Raw genomic sequence first — 18970 nt, 5'->3', positions numbered from 1 at the left:
CCTCAAGGCTATTATTCTACTACTTGAACTACAATTCCACTTGTTTTGTTTTGGTACTGGTCCTGGGGCTTGAATTTAGGGCCTGGGGGCTGTCCCTGAGCTTATTTAATGCAAGGCCAGTGTTCCACACTAGAGACCCAGCTCCACTTCTGGCTTTTTGATGGTTCGTTGGAGATAAGAGCACTCACAGACTTTCTAGCCCAGGCTATCTTTGAACTGAGATCCTCAGATCTCAGCCTCCTAAGTAGCTAGGGTTTTGCGTGTAAGCCACCAACACCTGACTTCCCCAACCCCCAGTCTTTGGGTTTTGGGGGGGTAACAAACTTGAAGCTTAAACTCAAATCCTGGGCGCTGTCTTTGAGATTCTTTGCTCAAAGTTTGCATTCTACCATTGAGCCACAGCTCTATTTCAAGCATTTTTGGTAGTTAACTAGAGATAAGATTCTCAAAGACCTTCCTGTGTCAAACCACAATCTTCACATCTCAGACTCCTGAGTAGCTAGGATTATAGGTAGGAGCCACTAATACCCGGATAGTTTTGGTTTTCCCCCTCCCAAGTTTTTTGCATCCTGAAAAATAGCAGCCTGAGGGAGAAATATTTGCAGATGAAATGAATGGATTTGACTTTGCTAGAGGCTTAACCCACAGCCCTCTCTGGCCTCCTGGCCTGGAAAGCATATTTATTCATACTTGTGGAAAATGTCTTCCAAGGGACACTTCTGCTTTTCCTCTCCTAGACAAAACCATGATGACAGCACCAGGCCATGCATTGTTCTCTACTGTGAGCAAGGCTGTCTAGTCCTGACCAATCACTAGCAATTCAGGCCCCCATAGCTTCCCATTGTGGCAAGATGCCAGAGTCACTGGGCTTTGTACCGTGAACTACAGTTTGAGTTAAACATGGTCCTTTTGGTTTGTTTTTATGTAGGTACTTAGGGCTAGCAATTCAGGACCTCACATCCTTTTTTAGCATTTTTTTTTCCCCTCTCGAAAGGCTGGTTCTCTACCACTCGAGCTATACCTCCCTTTCTAGTTTTAAGCTAGTTAATTGGAGATAAAGAGTCTCACAGATTTTTCAGTGATCTAATGAAAACAATGAAGATAACATTCCACAAAAGCTCTGGCAAGCACCAGACCAGACACCCTCTTTCAGTTTGGAGGCTAGAGACTAGACCTATTATTTCTCTATGATTCCCTCCCCACCACCCAAAAGAATACTGCTTGTGATTTTGAATTATCAACTGCTATGTTAGACAAGACCACAGTTCAGAAGGTATTTCAGCTGTCTGTCCAAAGAGCTGGCAAATTAGAGACAATAAAGAAATTGGTGAAATGGGTCAAAATGTCCTATCTTCTTTTCTGATCTACTCAAGAAAAGAAAGTGTGTGTGTGTGTGTGTGTGTGTGTGTGTGTGTGTGTGTAATGGGGGTGAGAGGGGATTAACAAATGAAATTTCCAATGACATTCAATTCATACACAATTCAGATAGGAAGCTTTTTGTTTTTCAAAAATCATGATTTACAGAAATTTACCAGCCTGAAAATAAAGATACTCTAGGTCTCCCATTCTTTATAGAACCCAGATATTTGGTAATAAGTCCAAAGGTAGGTAGATAGTCTCTCTCCTTCTGAAAACAGGGTCTTAATGATGTAGCCCAGGCAAGGCCTTGAAGTCAAAACCTTCCTGTTTCAGCTTCTCAAGTACTGGGATTACAGGCATGCATCAGCATGCCAACCTTTAAAGTACACATACTGATTTTTCAAGAAATCAAAGGATAGTCATCTGTAACATCATACATTAGTTTTCTAAAAGTTACCTAAAAATCCAAATAGGGGCTATGCATGAGCTATTTAATCCAGATTTTTTTTACATTACATAAAACTAGCAAACATACACACAAACAACAACCATAAAAATCCCCCAAACATATCCTAATGTTCAGGATTTGCCATTAGGAAGTCGGTGGAGATGGGTGGGAGCCGGAAGTTAGGCTTAGCTGGGAAATACATTAGACCAGGGCACAAAACTTAAAGCATTTCTTCATTGTTCATTGGCAAATTCCAAGGAGCTGGAAGCCCTCACTCACTGGAAATGTAACAGGCGCCAAGTGATTCTCTTTTATTTCCTTAAAGCAATTTTCTGAGTTTCAAAACAACACAATGGTTCCAAATAGCTATACACACAAAGCAGGTTAAGTTCAGTTTCCAAAATATGTCATTCCATTTCTGCTAGTAAAAATGTCTGTTTTAGAAAAGCAAATGAAGTTGAAGTTATCATCCCAAGGACACACATACACATGTGTATGCACATGTGCACACATACCTCACACCACACACACATACACACACACACACTCCACACAGCACCTCTTCTGTCTCAACACAGGGTTCAAGAACCCAAAGAAGCAGTCCTGGGTGCTTCTGGCCTCAGAGCAAACTCACCTCCCAGCCATACAGTCTCTAAGTAAGGCTCAACAGAGGTTCTAGTTTTGGTTATCTTTGACATCACCTCCTTTTTATTTGGATATTTGAGGGTAAGAGGCAGAGGAGGTGAACAGACCTATGAACTAACACATTTGTCTTTTTTGTATGCCAGTCCAGGGACTGGAACTCAAGGCCTGTTCCTGAGGTCTGATCACTATTAGCACTCTACCACTTGAGCTATTGATCCACTTCTGGCTTTTTGGTGGTTAATTAAATAAAAATCTCACAGACGTTCCTGCCGGGGCTGGCTTCGAACTGAGATCCTCAGATCTCAGCCTCCTGAGTAGCTAAGCTAACAAAGTGGATGTATGACATTCCAGACTTGCTTATTCTCAATCATGGGGCTGTGAGAGAAGAATAATCTTTGCAATATCATCATACAAAATTGAGCTGCTTACCCGGGTAATGATACCCTCCAGCCAGGGAACCTGGGAGGTTAAAAAAAAAAAAAAGACACAGTAAAAACTACTTCCTCATACTTCCCTGTAGAGATAAGGAAATCGAGACCACAATCCCCTGGGTCTTCTTAGCCTGTGTCATGAGTCCTCTAAGCCTCTTTTACAAAGGCATCTCAGGCACTGCTGTCTTGCCCACAATGGCTCTGCTGTCACTATGGAGATGCTCTAACTGGTTCCCATTCCAGTGACAAAGTGCCATGGGTCACCAGAGAGCTGATTGCTTTGTCTCAGTGTCTGTCCTTTCATTGGCATGGATGTTAAAAATCTCCATTGGAAGAGGTGCTTTTAAGACACTCCAAACATGCCTGCATGTATTTGCCTGTCAAACCTAAAGTCAGTGAGCTTTGATATCACAAAACACGTGTGCAAATGGCAGTCTGTTCGGTTTATGCTTGAGGCATTCCCACACAAGGCATGCAATGGGCAAGGATGGATAGAGAGACCAAACCAGCTTGTGGTGGCAGTTCCTCCCAGGCAACTGTGCTGCTAGGGAATAGATGCCTCAGTTTACCCTCCTCACTTGCTCAGGAGGAAGCTTGTAAGACATGACCTGGTTGCTTAGCACATGTGTGGCCTCAGAGGCTTCCGAAAAGAGCAAAGCTCTTCTTGTAGGGATGAGTAGAATCATAGCAATCCCCTCCCCCCAAACACTGGTGAGGCCTTTCATCTCCAAGTCAAACATGGTAAGAGCAATTGGGTTATTCCTTAAGGACTGAGATGGCTCAGGGACCCACAGCAGCGACGTGCCTGTCCCCCAGCATCAGCACCCTCCCTCCCCCACCCCTCCCCTTCCTCAGAGCCGAACTCTGGCTCCCAGCTTGCAGGCCTCAGATTGCACCAGGCTCCCAGTGTAACGTGAGGCTGGGCCTTCCTGACCGCTTCCCTTTCATGGAAGGCGAGGTTGATTCCTTCTCTCCTTGATTGGTATTCCAAAAGACGTGCTCAGCGCTGGGCCCATGACCTATCCGTGGACCTTAGATAGAGGAAATTCAGGTGGCTCCTTATCACATAGCTTGCGATGGCCTGGTCCTGCCTGGCTTATTTCCTGAAGGGGGTGAGTTTGTGGAAGGTATGCCAGAAGAGTGAGGGTTTCCTCTTGGGCTCAGCCAGGGCGAAGACCTGCTGTTGGGGGACGCTGGTGGGCACAGTGATGTGACGCTGGTGTAAGGGTGGCAGGCTCTGGTGGGGTGGAGCTGCCGGGCATCCGTTATAGCCTAACTCGGAAAGAACACGAACCAGGTCACTCAATAACCACAAACAAACACATCTCATCCACATTCACCAAAAGAACACATCGATAGCTATCCTGAACAATACTATGTTCAGTGAGATGCGACGTTCTCCTGAGACATGTGGCTGTCCACTTCCTGTGATATCCCGTGGCTAATGACTGTTATCATGGGATCTTGTGGGACTGCCACTGATAAAAAGCAAGCAGGGGGAGCTGGGGAGACTCATAAGTGGGAGGGCCTCAAAGAGGGATAAGTGATGTGACTGGGCACTGTGGCTCATACTTGTAATCCTAGCTACTCAGGAGGCTGAGAGCTGAAGATTGCAGGAAAATCCGTGAGACTTATATCGCCAATAAACTACCCAAAAGCTGGAGAATATGTAGTGATTCGGGGGCAGAGCATTAGTCTTGAGTAAAAAAGCTCAGAGACAACTGCCCAGGCCCTGAGTTCAAGCCCTAGGACTACCTCAAAATAAACCAACTAATGAAGCTATGAGAGAACTAGTTTTAATTGTATAAGCTACACAGCTCATGTTCCATATTTTCCAGCACCCAGCATTACTTGTAAGGGTTTCAGTGGTAATTAAATACATTTTGCTGGAAACCAAGTTAGTTTTCTCAAGCCCATGTCTTGCTAAAATATAAATAGTAGGGGGAAAACAAGAGGAGGGGTGGGGAGGGGGGAAGGGAAATGGGTACCAAGACATGTGAAAGGGTATCAATGTATGGGAATTAATGCACCATTTATCTGGCAAATATCATGTAACCCTTCTATTAATTACAATAAAAAATATATTAAAAAATATATAAATAGTAGCCCATACTAAGTGGCAGTTGCATTGTAATTTCATCTTGTATACCTTGCCTTTGGTTTGTTTAAAAAATTGTTTTTTATTTATTTGTGTGCGTGTGTATGTGTGTGTGTGTGTGTGTGTGTGTGTGTGTGTGTGTGTACACATGTGTGCAGTACTAACTCTTGAACTCAGGGCCTCAGCACTGTCTCTTAGCTTTTTCACTCAAGTTCTGGCATGTAAGCTATCTTTTCACTTCTGGCTTTTGCTGGCTAATTGAAGATAAGAGTTTTACAGATTTTCCTGCCCAGGCTGGCTTCTAATTGTGATCCTCACATATTCTCAGATCTCCTGAGAAACTTGGATTACACAGATGAGCTGCCAGTGGCTGGCCTGGGTTTGTTCAAGTTTTTCACCATAGGATTTTTGTGAAATAGGGAGGAGATCATTGAACCATAGGATGGAAATATTAGTATTTCCATCTAACTGGACTTACAAAACTAAGTATTACTCAGGAAACATTTAGAAAAACACAGTTCTATCTGTAGGTATTGAGAAAGAGAAACAGAGTTGAGCCTCTTTGATTTTAATAGAGAACTCCCTATATGTAGATTTCAAGATTCTGTTTTCTTCTTCACCACTCTATGGGTTTGTATGATTATTTTTCATGTGGTCATTTTTGATTTGTTGATTTAATTAAAGGTATATTAGCTTACATCTGTATTCCTGACTACAGGGTGATTCAAGCCCAGTCCAAACAAGAAAACTTCTAAAGACTCCATCTTTTTTTTTTTAAATCACAAAAACAAAATAAAAAAATTAAAGGCAACACAAAAAAAATGACAAATAAAACAAAAAAAAACCTCAAAATAAACCCAGTACTCAGCTTGGCTTCCCATTATTTAGGAGCAGAGCTAGCTGCTCACTAAACTACTAGGCACAGACAAGCTAATCGATTCTAACAAATTCATATTTACTAGCCTGCTGTCATTAAAAGTCAAGATACAAAATAAAATAAAGATAATTTAGGCAAAAAAAAATCTGTATTTATATCCAGAAATCAGGGACTACTATCATGAGCAATGAACTCTTCTCTCTCCACTCTCATAGTCCTGAGCTTTATTTTATTGCTCCTTGCCTTTCCATTTCCAGTTACAGAAATCTGAAATGCAATACATTTCACAGGACAAATCTTTCTCAGAGTGGAAAACTCAGTCTGAATAAAGTTGCTAAAAAAAAATATATGTATACATACATACATATATATATATATATATACACATATATATATCCTTTTAGGATCAAATTATTTCTCCTGAAGCTGTTCAGGGTGGTTCATGTCTATCATTCTTGCAGTTGGGAGGCTGAAGTGGAGGACAGAGCATTTGAGGCCAGTCTGGGCTACACTGTAAGTCCTTGTCTCAGAACAACAAAAGCTAAAATGAAAACAAAAATCCACAAAAGCAGCTAACAAAACCAAAACTAAAACCCCAAAACAAAACCCTACAACAACAAACAACAAAAAACAAAAAGCCAAAAAAGGTGGGCTAGGCTGATGTCATTTCTATGGTGGAGACAGCTGTGTATGGGATTCAGCTACATATGGGGATCCCCTCTCTAAAAGAGCCCTTTTTATTTTGCTTACTGCCTGACACACTGTACCTGGCTTGCTTTGTACCTAAGCCAGGGGCAGTCAGCTTTTAGATCAGCAATAGATTAGGCCTGGATTTCCTCCTTCAAAATGGGCAATGGAGTTATCACTCATCTCAAGGTCTGATAAGTGACATCATTCCCTAAGGGACTGGAAGAGTAAAGAAGCCTAGCAGAGCCAAGGGTTAACAGCTCTCTTGTGCCACTTAAGAGATATATGCAGCCACTTACAAAGCTGGATAGACGCTGGTGCCAGTGGCTCACGCCTACAATCCTAGCTACTCAGGAGGCTGAGTTCTAAAAATTGAGGTTCCATAGAAGGAAGATCCATTAAAAAGTCAGAAGTAGTGGGATGCTAGCTTTCAATAAAGTAGCTTAGGGACAGGGTTCAGACTCCAAGTTCAAGCTCCAGCACTGGCACAAAAAGAAAACAAACAAATAAAAAACTGGATGCAGATTCTGAGTCTGCTGGCTTCTCCTCTGCTGTTAATAAGCCAATGTTTCCTAAAACCTTACCTTTTTAAAAAAAAATCTGAAACTATCTATAATTTATACAATGAAAAACTCAAATATTGCTAAGAGAAAAGAAAATCTAAATAACATGGATATAGACACCTAATCATCACTTAATACTGAAATATTCATACTCTCCAAATTAATGGATAAAAATATAATCCCAACCAGGTTCACATCTGTATTCCTAGCTATTCATGAGAAGCCAGCTCAGGCAGTAAGGCCATAAGACTCATATTTCCAGTTAATCACCAAACAACTGCACAAAGAGCTGTGGCTCAAGTGTTAGAGAGCTAGCTTTGAGCAATAAACTGAAGGGCAGTGCCCAGGCTCTGAGTTCAATCCCCAGGATCAATTAATTGATTTTAAAACTTAGCTAAAATAGGATAATCAAAAGTGTAGTATTTATTTAAGGACAAATAACCAAAATGCAATAATGAGCACGGAAGCCCACATATCTGTTGACTTTTGATGAAAGAAAAAGGGCAATTTAGTGAACCAAACCTTACCTTTTGACTTGCCCTGTCCTGCCTTCTGAGCATTTAACATGGCGAGTTTCCTCTGGTTTTCTGGAATTTCCATTCCTAGATTTAGAAACAAATATTACCTATCTTCAGAATACAGGAAAAAATATTTTGAAGAGAAATCCCTGCCCACGTGGATGCCAAGGTTTTCCTCCCTACCTACTATAAAGAATCTGGAGAGATGAAGAGACTGGGCAAGGAGAAGACGAGGAACCTCCAAATTAACCCTCTACATTTTCATTATTATGGTAATGGTCTTTGGTATTGGGTTTGAACTCGGGGCCTCACTCTAGCTAGGCAGGTAAGTCTACCAGCTGAGCCATGCCTTCAGCCCCTTTTGTCCATTTTTTGTGTGTGTGGGTGTATCAGTCCTGGAGCTTGACTCTGGGCCTGGGTGCTGTCCCTGAGCTCTTTAGCTCAAGGCTACCACTCTAGCACTTGAGCCACAGGGCTACTTCTGGTTTTCTGGCAGTTAATTGAAGGTAAGAGTCTCAGAAACTTTTTGTGCTTACTGTTTGTGCCTTGGCTGGCTTTGAACTGTGATCTTCAGATCTCAGCCACCTAGGTAGCTACGATTACAGGCATAAGTTGCCTTTGCCTAGCTCCCTACATTTTTTTTCCCCTCAAAGCTGGTGCTTAATCATTTGAGAACACACCTCCACTTCCAGCTTTTTGCTGGTTAACTGGAGATAAGAGATTCGCAGACTCTCCTGCCAGAGCTGGCTTCAAACCATGATCTCAACCTCTGGGGTAGGATTACAATGAGCCATTGTCATTTTGTGTCTTTCTAACTGCCACCTGCAACCATCTGGAGAATTCTGGCAGAGTAGGGTATTGAGTCCAACAGTGAGGTAAGCAGCCAATAAATGGTAGCTCCCAGGAGCAGATGTAGAAAATGTTAACAAGGAGTGGAAACAGCTTTATGGGGTTTTGTGCCCTCTGAGGGATCCACGTGTGGGCTCCTATCTACCTATGGAAGGAGTCTGAAGAGACTGCTGCTTCTGATGACAGGTTAGCCTAGCGACTTAACAAAGCTTATTAACCATATCACTGGCCCCTGGAAAACTGGGTGAGAACAAAATCCAGGGCTAGGCCAAGCCAGAATGTGGATAGTGTGGGACCAACCTATACAGATGGAGGAAGGTAAGGGCTTGTGGCAGGCTCATCACCCTGGATCACGTGACCCTTGAGGGCTATATTGATATGGGCTAAGGGAACCAGTCCCCCCTCTCTCAGCTACTGCTGAATCTGAACTTGACAGCTGAGGCTCACAGTTCTAATTTGCTTTGGAGGCTCAAGAGCTTAAGTTTTGAATGCTGTCACTGACAGTTTCAGTACCCCAGAGTCACAAAAGATCACAGTGCAAAGGCTACTTTGTTCTGTGGTTTTGGTGCACCTGTATTTTGGCATGTGCCGTCTATAGTGGTCTGGTTTTGAGGGAGTTTAGGATTTAGAACCCCCCCATTCTCTTCCCATAGTGGGATTTAGCTGTAAGGGAGTCGGCTAAGGCAGAGCAGACACAGGGCAGAGGTCAAAAGGCGGAGGTTGATGATGACCCAAAGCTGAGGGCTCCTTACCCATCTCCTGATCCTCTTGTACCCGCTGTCTCTCATCTGCACAGGCCTGCAGCCACCTGGCCTTGTCTTCCTGTTTTTTGGCACAGAACAGATGGACCTCATCTGTGGTCCTACTGACCAGCTTAAAGGCGTTTCTCACACTGAGGTTGCAGTCTTTGTCCCGCCCATCTTCTACATCAATCAGCTCCATCTCATCCATGTCCATACGGCCCTTGTAGTACAGCATGTCCCTACGTAGCAGGTCCTTTTTGCAGGCCACCAACTGGTGATCAAACAGGAAGAAGGTCCGCTGCTGGCTCTTGCCTTGCTTAGTGATTCTGGTCAGTTCTCCTGAATGAATCAACTCAGAGCTGCGGTCCAGAATATCCAGGCCCTAGAGGGATAAATGTGACATATTTATCTACTTATGACTTATTTATTTAGCTATTTGTTTTTGTGCCAATACAGGGGCTGTCAAGAAGCTGGGAACTATACAGTACCTCAGCTTTTTTGCTGAAGGTGGGGCTCTACTTCTGTAATTTTTGGTGGTCAACTGGAGATAAGAGTCTCATGGACTTTTGTCTTAGGGATGGCTTGGAAATGTGATCTTAAGATCTTAGCCTCCTGAGGAGCTAGGATTGATTACAGGTGTGAATCACCAGCACCTAGCTGAAAGTGACTTCAGATCTTCCACCTTAGATTCCATGTGGTGTCAAGGTACTAAGGAGCCTTAAAGAACATCTCTGGATTCCCACTCACTTGAGATCACCCACTTCCTGCCCTGTGCCCAGGAGGGCAGTCTCAAAAGGCTAGCCATCCTGACCTCTTTTGTGATCTCCTTGTCCAGGACATTGTCTCTCTTTAGTACTCTATTTAGTACCTCTATGTGTCCTGAAGCATCTTGCATGAACCTCTAGTGTAACTACACTATGCTAATGGAACCCAGCCAAGATCTGCAAAGCAGCTGAGAAAGATAAGCCCTTAAAGCACACCAGACACATCAGGGAGGTTCTAACCTACAGGAACCAGAGACACAGTACAACAGACTCATAATTCCGTATCCCCACTCCCATTCTCTCTCTTGTTGTTTTTTTTCCCTGCCAGCACTGAAGTGTCTGGATGCTTTCCCTTAGCATTTGGGCCATTGCTCTAACTCCAGCCTTTTGGTAGTTAATTAGAGATAAGAGTCGCATGGACTTTCCTGTCTGGGCTGGGTTCAAATTACAATCCTTAGATTTCGGTCTCCTGAAGAGCTAGGATTACAAATAGATGTGAGTCACCAGTGCCCAGCTTTCTCATGACTTTTGAGTTGGTATATAACAGTTCCCTGGAATAAGCACTTGAAGATCTTAGAAACAAAAGTCCAGGCAGCATAGAAACAGCAAGAAAATGAGTAAAATTTTGACAGTAAATTAAATGTAAATGGCCCAATATGGGAAAGGAAAACTCAAAGGCTGAGTCTAAGAATCTTGATTTAAAACTGGTCTGTGACACACTTTTCTCCAATTAACCAGCAAAAACTGAAGTGGAGCAGAGGCATAAGTTGTAGAATACCAGCTAATTGACAGGGCCCAGGCTCTGAGTTCAAGTCCCAGTATCAGCACAAAAACAACAACAACAAAATCAATCAAAATAAGTAACCTAAAACTCAAGTGGTTTTACCACTTGAACTGTGAAGCCATGAGTTTAAACCTAAACACACACGCACACACACACACACACACACACACACACACACACACACATCCCTAGTTTGGATCTACTCCAGTGTACCTTATGGCACAGGGTAAGATATTTGACTTTATTTTGTAAGGTCACATTCTCCTCTAATCCCAGTCATACACAATATGTTTTGGAGACAAAAGAGCTTAAAAAAAATTCCATTATTCACTTGCCTGGAGCAATTTTATGCCCTAGATTCTCTGCTTAGAAAATAAAGGAGCAAGTCTCCATTTCTCAGGCTAGCCCAAGCTCCAGAAATGGTCGAGGCCATCTGAAAATACTTCTTTTCATCTGTCACTGCCAGAGACACTTCAATTTCAAAATTCTTTATAAACTGTGTGTGTGTGTGTGTGTGTGTGTGTGTGTGTGTGTGTGTGTGTGTGTGTGTGCTCGAGCTTGAACTTAGAACCTGGGCACTGTCCTTGAGCTTTTTTGCTCATGGATAGTCTACCATTTGAGCCACAGATCTACTTCCTGCTTTTTGCTGGTTAATTGGGATAAATGTCTCATGGCCTTTCCTGCCTAGGCTGGCTTCAAACTGTGATCCTCAGATCTCAGCCTCCTGAGTAGCTAGGATTGTAGGTGTGAGCCACTGGTGCCTGGCTTAAAAAAAATGGTGGAGTATTAGGGCCTGGAAACTTGTCTCTGAGCATTTTTATTCAAGGCTACTGTTCCAGTACATGAGCCATAGTTCCACTTCTGACTTTTTTGCAGGGGATAATAATCTCACAGACTTTCTATGTTGGCTGGCTGGCTAGCTGGCTTCAAACCATGATCTTCAAATCCTAGCTTCTTCCTCCAAACCTGTTCAGTTCGTAGGAGTCACTTCTGACCACTTACTAGATGTAAGCAAGTCTTATTTATTGTAAGAACTATGAGAATTCATGTCTATAATTCTAGTTACTCAGGAAGCTGAGATCTGAAGATCATGGCTTGAAACCAGCCCATGGATTCTTATTGTAAATTAACTAGCAAAACGTCAGAAGTGGAGCTGTGGCATAAGTGGTAGTACTAGCCTTGAGTGAAAAAGTTCAGGGGCAGCATTCAGGCCCTGAGCTCAAGACCCAATACCAGCATAAACTAACAAGAACAAAAATCGATGGCAGCTTGCTGTCCTCAATAGCAGTGGGACTATGCAGAGGAGACCCGCACAGGCTTTGACACCGTGCTGCTCAGGAAGCCTGGGCTCTATCTGGTTCTGTAACCTCCAAGCTATGTGGCTTGGGCTCTCTGCTATACTTTTCCATTGTGAAATGGGAATCATGATAGCGCCCACCTCATGAGATTGTGAAGATCCTCGTTGACTTCAGAGATGTAACTGTCAGATTGGTGCTTGAGTTGTGGTAGATACAATACAGGCAGCACTAGTTATGGTTACTGTGTAAACAAGTCATGTGATAACTGTGTATTTCTACTGGATTATATAATATTCTGTAGGTAGCCAACGAGGCAAATATCACTCTCTTCCACATAGATCACACTGTAGCAGTAACACCAGAGCCCCACACTACTAACATGTAGTATGACCACCCATTCACTATCCCCTCAATCCTGTAGGGAACCATGAAAAGGACTTTCCATGTCAGGAAAGCCAGGATCTAAGCAATCCATTGACAATAACACTTTAGGTTTTATTTCTTTGGGGGGGCAGGTTATAAAGTAGTTGACCGTTCAATCCAATACTAGTGTGTGTGTGTGTGTGTGTGTGTGTGTGTGTGTGTGTGTGTGTGTGTGTGTGTGTGTGCAGTGTGCAGTTCCTGGAACTTGAACTCAGGCAACTTTTTGGTGGTTAACTAAAGATAAGTCTCATAGACTTTCCTGCCCAGGTTGGCTTCAAACTGTGTATCTCTGCCTGAGTAGCTATGATTACAGGTATGAGCCACAGCACCCAGATTAGAGAGATCTTTAGTAGCATGTACCACAGAAAGTCCAGAACATCAAGTGTCAATCATAGACGCTTCATGTATCACCACTAGTCATGAAGGGACAAAACAGGGACAAGGAGTTTGGCCTGGTGGCAGAGTGCTTGCCTAGCATGCATGGAGACCTGGGTTCGATTCCTCAGTACCACATACATAGAAAAAGCTGGAAGTGGTGCTGTGGCTTAAGTGGTAGAGCTCTAGCCTTGAGAAAGCCCAAGGATAGTGCTCAGGCCCTGAGTTCAAGCCCCAGGACTAGCAACAAACAAACAAACAAACAAAAAAGAAGGGATGAAACAAATTCCAGGAAATGGAAACATTGCTGTTGTCACTGGTGGTGTTTGGTTTTGCCTTTTGCCTTTTTCTTCTTCCTTTTTTTGGTAGTTAAGGAGTGAGTGGGGGAATGCAGAAGAGAGAGGAAGGGTGAACAAATGCAATTATGCCATTCAGTATACACCATATGGAAAATGACCTATGAAACTTGTATGCAAGGTTGAGAGGAGGAAACTGAGAGAAAGCTAAGGAAGGGGTGAAAACACCTTAACAATAAAATTATATATACGTGTGTGTGTGTGTGTGTGTGTGTGTGGACTCCAAAGACAAAATAAAATAAAATTAAAAAGGGATGGGTAGTACTGTGTATGTATGCACACATGCATGTGCAAGGATATATGTAAGTGTGCATGTGTGTGAGATTTGCACTCACCTCCCAGCCTACAATGGACAGCTGCCAGCGAGCAATCTTGTCAATGCTTTCCAGTTTGCGTTTGCGCTCATTGATCAGACAGGCCACATGCTTCATGGCCTCGTAGGCTGCCTTGATATTGTTGTAATCACTGCAAAATTCGAAGTTATTTTCAATCACGGGACATGTGGCTCACAACGGAGGACTGACAAAATCCTGCACTTGATCCCTAATGCGAAGACGCCCATGGTCTAGACAGAAGGCATTTAAACAATGGCTGTTGTTTCTCATGAATAGTCCACAGTCTGCAATAGGTTAAGGGAGCTGATGGAATGCAATTCAGAATTCTTTGGAACAAGAACATTACTTTCACTCATTGCTCAGAAATCACAATGAATGAAAGCAAATGCCACAAGAAAGTTCAGTCATGGTGACTAGGGATTATTTTTGTTAGTAGAAGAAATGGTCTGTATTGCTGCTTTGGTTTTAACATAACCAGTTTTGCCATATAAAATATGATTAAACTATGTCAAGAGCAATTCTTTCCGGCAAGCCTCATCTCTTACTCTGCAGAAAAGGCTGTTAAAGGAAAGAAGCAACAATGTCTGAAGTGGGGAATGATGCCTGTGCTAATAAGGGATTTGTTTCATTATGACACCATCAAATCAAAGTCATCTCTTCTCTCCAGCAATTTCTTGGTCTCAAAAACTATAGGGACTGAGCCAGGCACGAGTGGCTCAAATCTGTAATACTAGCTACTTAGGCTGAGATCTGAGGATTGTGATTTGAAGCCAGTCCAAGCAGGAAAGTCCATGAGACCTTACTCTAACTAAAAAAAAGGGGGAAGAAAAAAAAGGCCAGAAATGGAACTGTGGCTCAAGTGGTAGAGCACAAAAGCTCAGGGGAAACACCCAAGCCCTGAGTTAAATAAAGCCCCGGCACAGTATAAAACCTTTAAATGCCTGAAATGTAATTCTAATCTATATGCAGGCTACAACATACATTGTACATATATTGTACAGTGCTAATAATTTGATTTTGAGTGAAAGTCTGAGGAACTTCACCTGGGCTGGCTTAGAACTTTGAATTTTCCTGACTCTACCTTGTAAGTAGCTGGTATTACAGGCATATACCACCATACCCTGTTGAACAATAAATATTCTTTGGAATAATCAGTGAATCATTCAAGAAATTCAGAAGGTAAACAAATTCCTGGAAGCAAATAAAAATGAAAATATATTAGAACAACAAAAGTAGCTCTAATTTAGGAATTTTATAGTTACATTTGCCCAGACAAGGTCTTTCTGAATTGGACTCCAACAATTCAGGAAGAGCAAAAATTGACAGATGGAACTGTATCAAATTAAGACATTTTTTTGCATAGCAAAAGAAACATTACACAGAGTGATTAGACAGCCTACAACAATGATAGAAAAAAAACTTCATCAGATGTTCCTTTGATAGGAGATTAATGTCCAGAATGTAAAGAAAAACAAAAAAGTAAGCACCAAGAGATATTCCAATCAATAAAAGCACACATGTCCTGAATAGACACTTTCCAAACAAAGATGCATAAATAACCAGTAAGTATCTGAAAAAAAAAGTTCAGTATCCTTAGCCATCAAGGAAATGAAAATCAAAATGACCTTGAGATCCACCTCACTCTATCAGAATGGCTATGATTAAGAAAACAAAAGTTGGGTGCCAGTGGCACATGCTTAGTAACAATGCTGAGATCTGACTACCCTGGTTTAAAACCAGCTGAGGCAGGAAAGTCTATGAGACCTTCATCGCCAATTAGCAATCAAAAACGCTGGAAGTAGAGTTGTGGCTCAAGTGGTAGTGCAAAAGCCTTGGGTAAAAAAGCTCAGGGACAGCACTTTGGCCCAGTTCAAGCCCTCAGACTGTAGAAACTTGTCAGGATTGGCTGTCTAATTTTGTTTTTGTTTTATGGTTTTTGTTTTGTTTTGTTTTTGCAAAAATACTTAAACTGCTTGACCACCCGCTGTGGTGTTTTCCTTCTGACCACGTCTGTGTAGTTTTTCCTGGAGAACAGGACCACCTGAGTGGGGTGTTCTCCTTTAAAAGCTCAGCCCCACGCTAGGTCGGGGCTGCTCTCTATCAGCCCGAAGATCGAGAGTAACCGCTGCACTGCTATTAAAACGACTCCGAGCTCTGTGCACTGGGTGCTGGTGACTGTATTGCTTGGGCTTTGGAGACCCCCAAAATGACTGGGATATTACAAGAGAGGAAAAGGGAAAAGAAACAAATTGGGATAAAAGTTCCTCAACAAACAAAAACTATAAGGGTAGAGGGCCTCAAGTAGTAGAGTATCTGCCTAGCAAACCTTAGTACAACAACAACAAAATTAAAAAACTACAACTTCATATCATTTACACTACTACACTGCTACACTGCTTCTGAATGTATAACCCCAAAAATCAAAGTCAGCTGAATACCCATGTTTATTGTTATACTATGCACAACAGCCAAATTATGGAATTAGCTTAGGTGCCCATCCACAGATTAATGGATAAGGCAAATGTGTGTGTGTGTGTGTGTGTGTGTGTGTGTGTGTACAATATATCTGTAGGAAAATGAATTAAACTAGAAATCACCATGTCAAGGGAGATAAGCCAGTCATCTAAAGACAGATAACATAGGTTTTCTCTCATTTGTGGAAAGGGAGGGCACACTAAACCCCAAATCAAAGTCCTGAAAATATGACTGGAAGGGAAAAGGAGGAGGGGATTAGCGAGCAAAGAAGTGATTAAGAGGAGTCAGGAGTTTGGCCTAGTGGTAGAGTGCTTGCCTAGCATCCACGAAGACCCAGGTTCGATTCCTCGGTACCACATACATAGAAAAAAGTCGGAAGTGGTGCTGAGGCTCAAGTGGTAGAGCTCTAGCCTTGAGAAAAAGTCCAAGGACAGTGCTCAGGCCCTGAGCCCAAGCCCAGGACTGACAAAAAAATTAAAAAAGAAGTGATTAAGATTCAAGTGCTTGGTATCTAGGTGGGGAGATAGCATGGCAAGTTAGTATGCATATACAAATTAGTCTGCACCAAATTTTTAAAAAAAGATATTAGTTCTCTTCCAATAAATAGGTTTAATAAATAGGGTTTTTCTTTTCTTTTCTTTTCCTTTTGGTAGGTCATGGGGCTTGAATTCAGCCTGGGTACTGTCGTACTGTCCCTGAGCTCTTCAGCTCAAGGCTACTGCCCTACCCTTGAGCCAAACCCCACTTCCTCTTTTCTAGAGGTTAAATGGAGATTAGAATCTCAGGTCCTTTTGTGCTGGCTTTGAACCCTGACCCTCAGATCTCAGCCTCCTGAGTAGCTGGGATTTATGAGTCACCACAACTGGCTATTAACATGTTTTTAAGCAAATAAATGGACCAATACACAAACAACATGCTACATATGGGTTCAATATATTCTCTGCAGTTTCAGATGTTTATTGGTGGTTTCTGGTTGTTCCTCCCACAGATTAAATAGGGACTACCACGGTCACATGTCTATTTCTTTAAAAAATATTTTTTATTAGCCATTGGATAAAAAAGGAACATTTTTTTTGCAGGGGTGCTGGTAATGGAGTTTGAACTCAAGGCCTTAGCTTTTTGCTCAAGTCTCATGCTCTTCCACTTAAGCCACAGCTCCATTTCATGCTGTTTTGCTGGTTAATTGGATATAAGATCACTCAGAGTTTTTGGCCCAGATTAAACCTCAATCTTCAGATCCTTAGCTAGGGTAATAGGCGTGGACCCACTGGCACCTAGCTACAATAAACATTTCTATGACTTCTGTTAAGCTATAAGAAATAATAACACAATAGTATGGTGCATACTCACCTGTGTTCCTGTGTGGTGTACTTGAGCAGCTCGGCCAGCTGCAGGGGGTATTTGCAGATCTTCTGCACCGGTGTGAGCAGGAAGCCATCCAGGGCAATGTCAATCATTTGCTGAAGCAGACGGCAGGCCTCAAAGAAGTGCCGGTATTTGCCCTGCTTCATGAGGTTGGAAAGCTCCAGGCAGGCTCCCGGATGGTTGTTGCAGTACTCAGAGTAGATGGCAAAGCCCTCTTGCTGGAAGGAAAAGCAGCCTGGTAAAGGTGGAGGGGATATACCTTGAACAAAGGGAGACACATGATAGCAAAGATAGGCCACAATCCTGCAGGCCGCCCAAGGCCTGGAAGGCAGGAAAGGCCTGCACAGGTCCTAAGGGAGAGGACGGGATTCTCTGTAAGCTTGGGGTCTATAACTGAAGCTACAGAGAGAAGAAATGTGTACTTTCTGGCCTGGTCCTTTTGCTTTCTTCTTTCCACTGATAAACCCTGATCAGGAAGTGTCACAGGCTACGCGACTTTCTCCTCACACGTCTCCAGCCTCACCCTTCAGGCCTGTCTCCCTGAATTTGGAAGGCCCTTGCCTACTTGCTTTGCCTGAACTTCTTTGTTTGTTTGTTTTTGTTGTTGTTGTTGTTTTTTAAATATTGTTTTGGTGTCCATACTAGGGCTTGAACTCAGGATTGGAGCACTCCATCCTTAGCCTTTTCAATCAGAGTTGGCACTCTATCACTTGAGCCACATACACCTCTACTTCTAGTTCTTGGTGGTTGACTGGGGGACAGGGGCATGAGACTCTCACAGATTTTCCTGCCCAGGCGGACTTCAAACTACGATCTTCAGCTCTCATGTCTCCTGAGTAGCTAGGGTTACAGCTGGGAGCCACCAGCCCCGGCCTGGAGTTCTCATTTTGAGGTGCTACCATGATCTGCCCTTGGCGTATCATCCGTTTCAGGACTGCCTCCCTTTTCCTTCCCCTCCGAGGCAGATATCTTTGGCTTTCAAGGTCCTGTGCCTGGGTACAGCTCCATGTCCCTGATCATGGCCTTCGGTAGTGCTGCCTCTCTCGAAAGCTCTCCTTCTGTCCTGCTTTGCCCTTCATCCACTCCACCGGCCTGCTTGTGGACAAACATACATGTCTAAAGCTACGCCCCTGTCTTCCCCAGGAAAATCCACATGTTCCTTCTCTGAGACTCAAAATCCTGCAGGCAGTTTTGACCATGGTCCTATCTTTGTTGCTTATAACCAGTCTTTCTGGACTTGGCTAAAAAATGCACATCACAGCATATCCTTGTTGCCTATTCACTGGGCCTCTGCTGCAGAGGGCCCAGCTCTATGCTTTCTCTCATGGCCTCTTTCTATCTGCTGCCTAATAGGAAGCCATTTCTTTCTGCCTAGACAGGTCTTCTACAGGGTCCCAGAGATATCTCTGGCACCTAGAGTGGCATCTTCCCCTTGACTTCTCAGCAAATAGTGACTTAAGATCATCCCACCTAGGGGTGCAGCCCCAGCTCTGCTGCCTCTACAAAGTCACAAAGTGCAGCACCTAGAAAGTCAAGGGCATGCTGCTGCTGTCATGGTTACTGTCACTATGCTCGAT

General features: G+C 43.1%; 1 protein-coding gene across 3 annotated transcripts in view; it reads right to left on the bottom strand.

The window, feature by feature from the left end:
- Window positions 1-3730: 3730 nt before the first annotated feature.
- The window catches only part of Spata13 (spermatogenesis associated 13), a 122694-nt gene continuing 107454 nt past the window's right edge, over window positions 3731-18970 (bottom strand). For all 3 annotated transcript variants that reach the window (XM_090342392.1, XM_090342391.1, XM_090342394.1), the window contains 5 exons: window positions 17379-17611; window positions 13554-13683; window positions 9228-9600; window positions 7636-7710; window positions 3731-4155 (listed from right to left, as the gene is read on the bottom strand). In XM_090342392.1, coding sequence (XP_090198518.1) covers window positions 3980-4155; window positions 7636-7710; window positions 9228-9600; window positions 13554-13683; window positions 17379-17611 — 987 coding nt within the window. In that variant the 3' untranslated portion in view covers window positions 3731-3979. The remainder of the gene's footprint in view (window positions 4156-7635; window positions 7711-9227; window positions 9601-13553; window positions 13684-17378; window positions 17612-18970) is intronic.

This window comes from Megascapheus bottae, chromosome 11 (assembly GCF_031878675.1).
Source record: "Megascapheus bottae isolate mThoBot1 chromosome 11, mThoBot2.hap1, whole genome shotgun sequence".
Taxonomy (NCBI): domain Eukaryota; kingdom Metazoa; phylum Chordata; class Mammalia; order Rodentia; family Geomyidae; genus Megascapheus; species Megascapheus bottae.
This window is presented reverse-complemented; position numbering and strand designations above follow the sequence as displayed.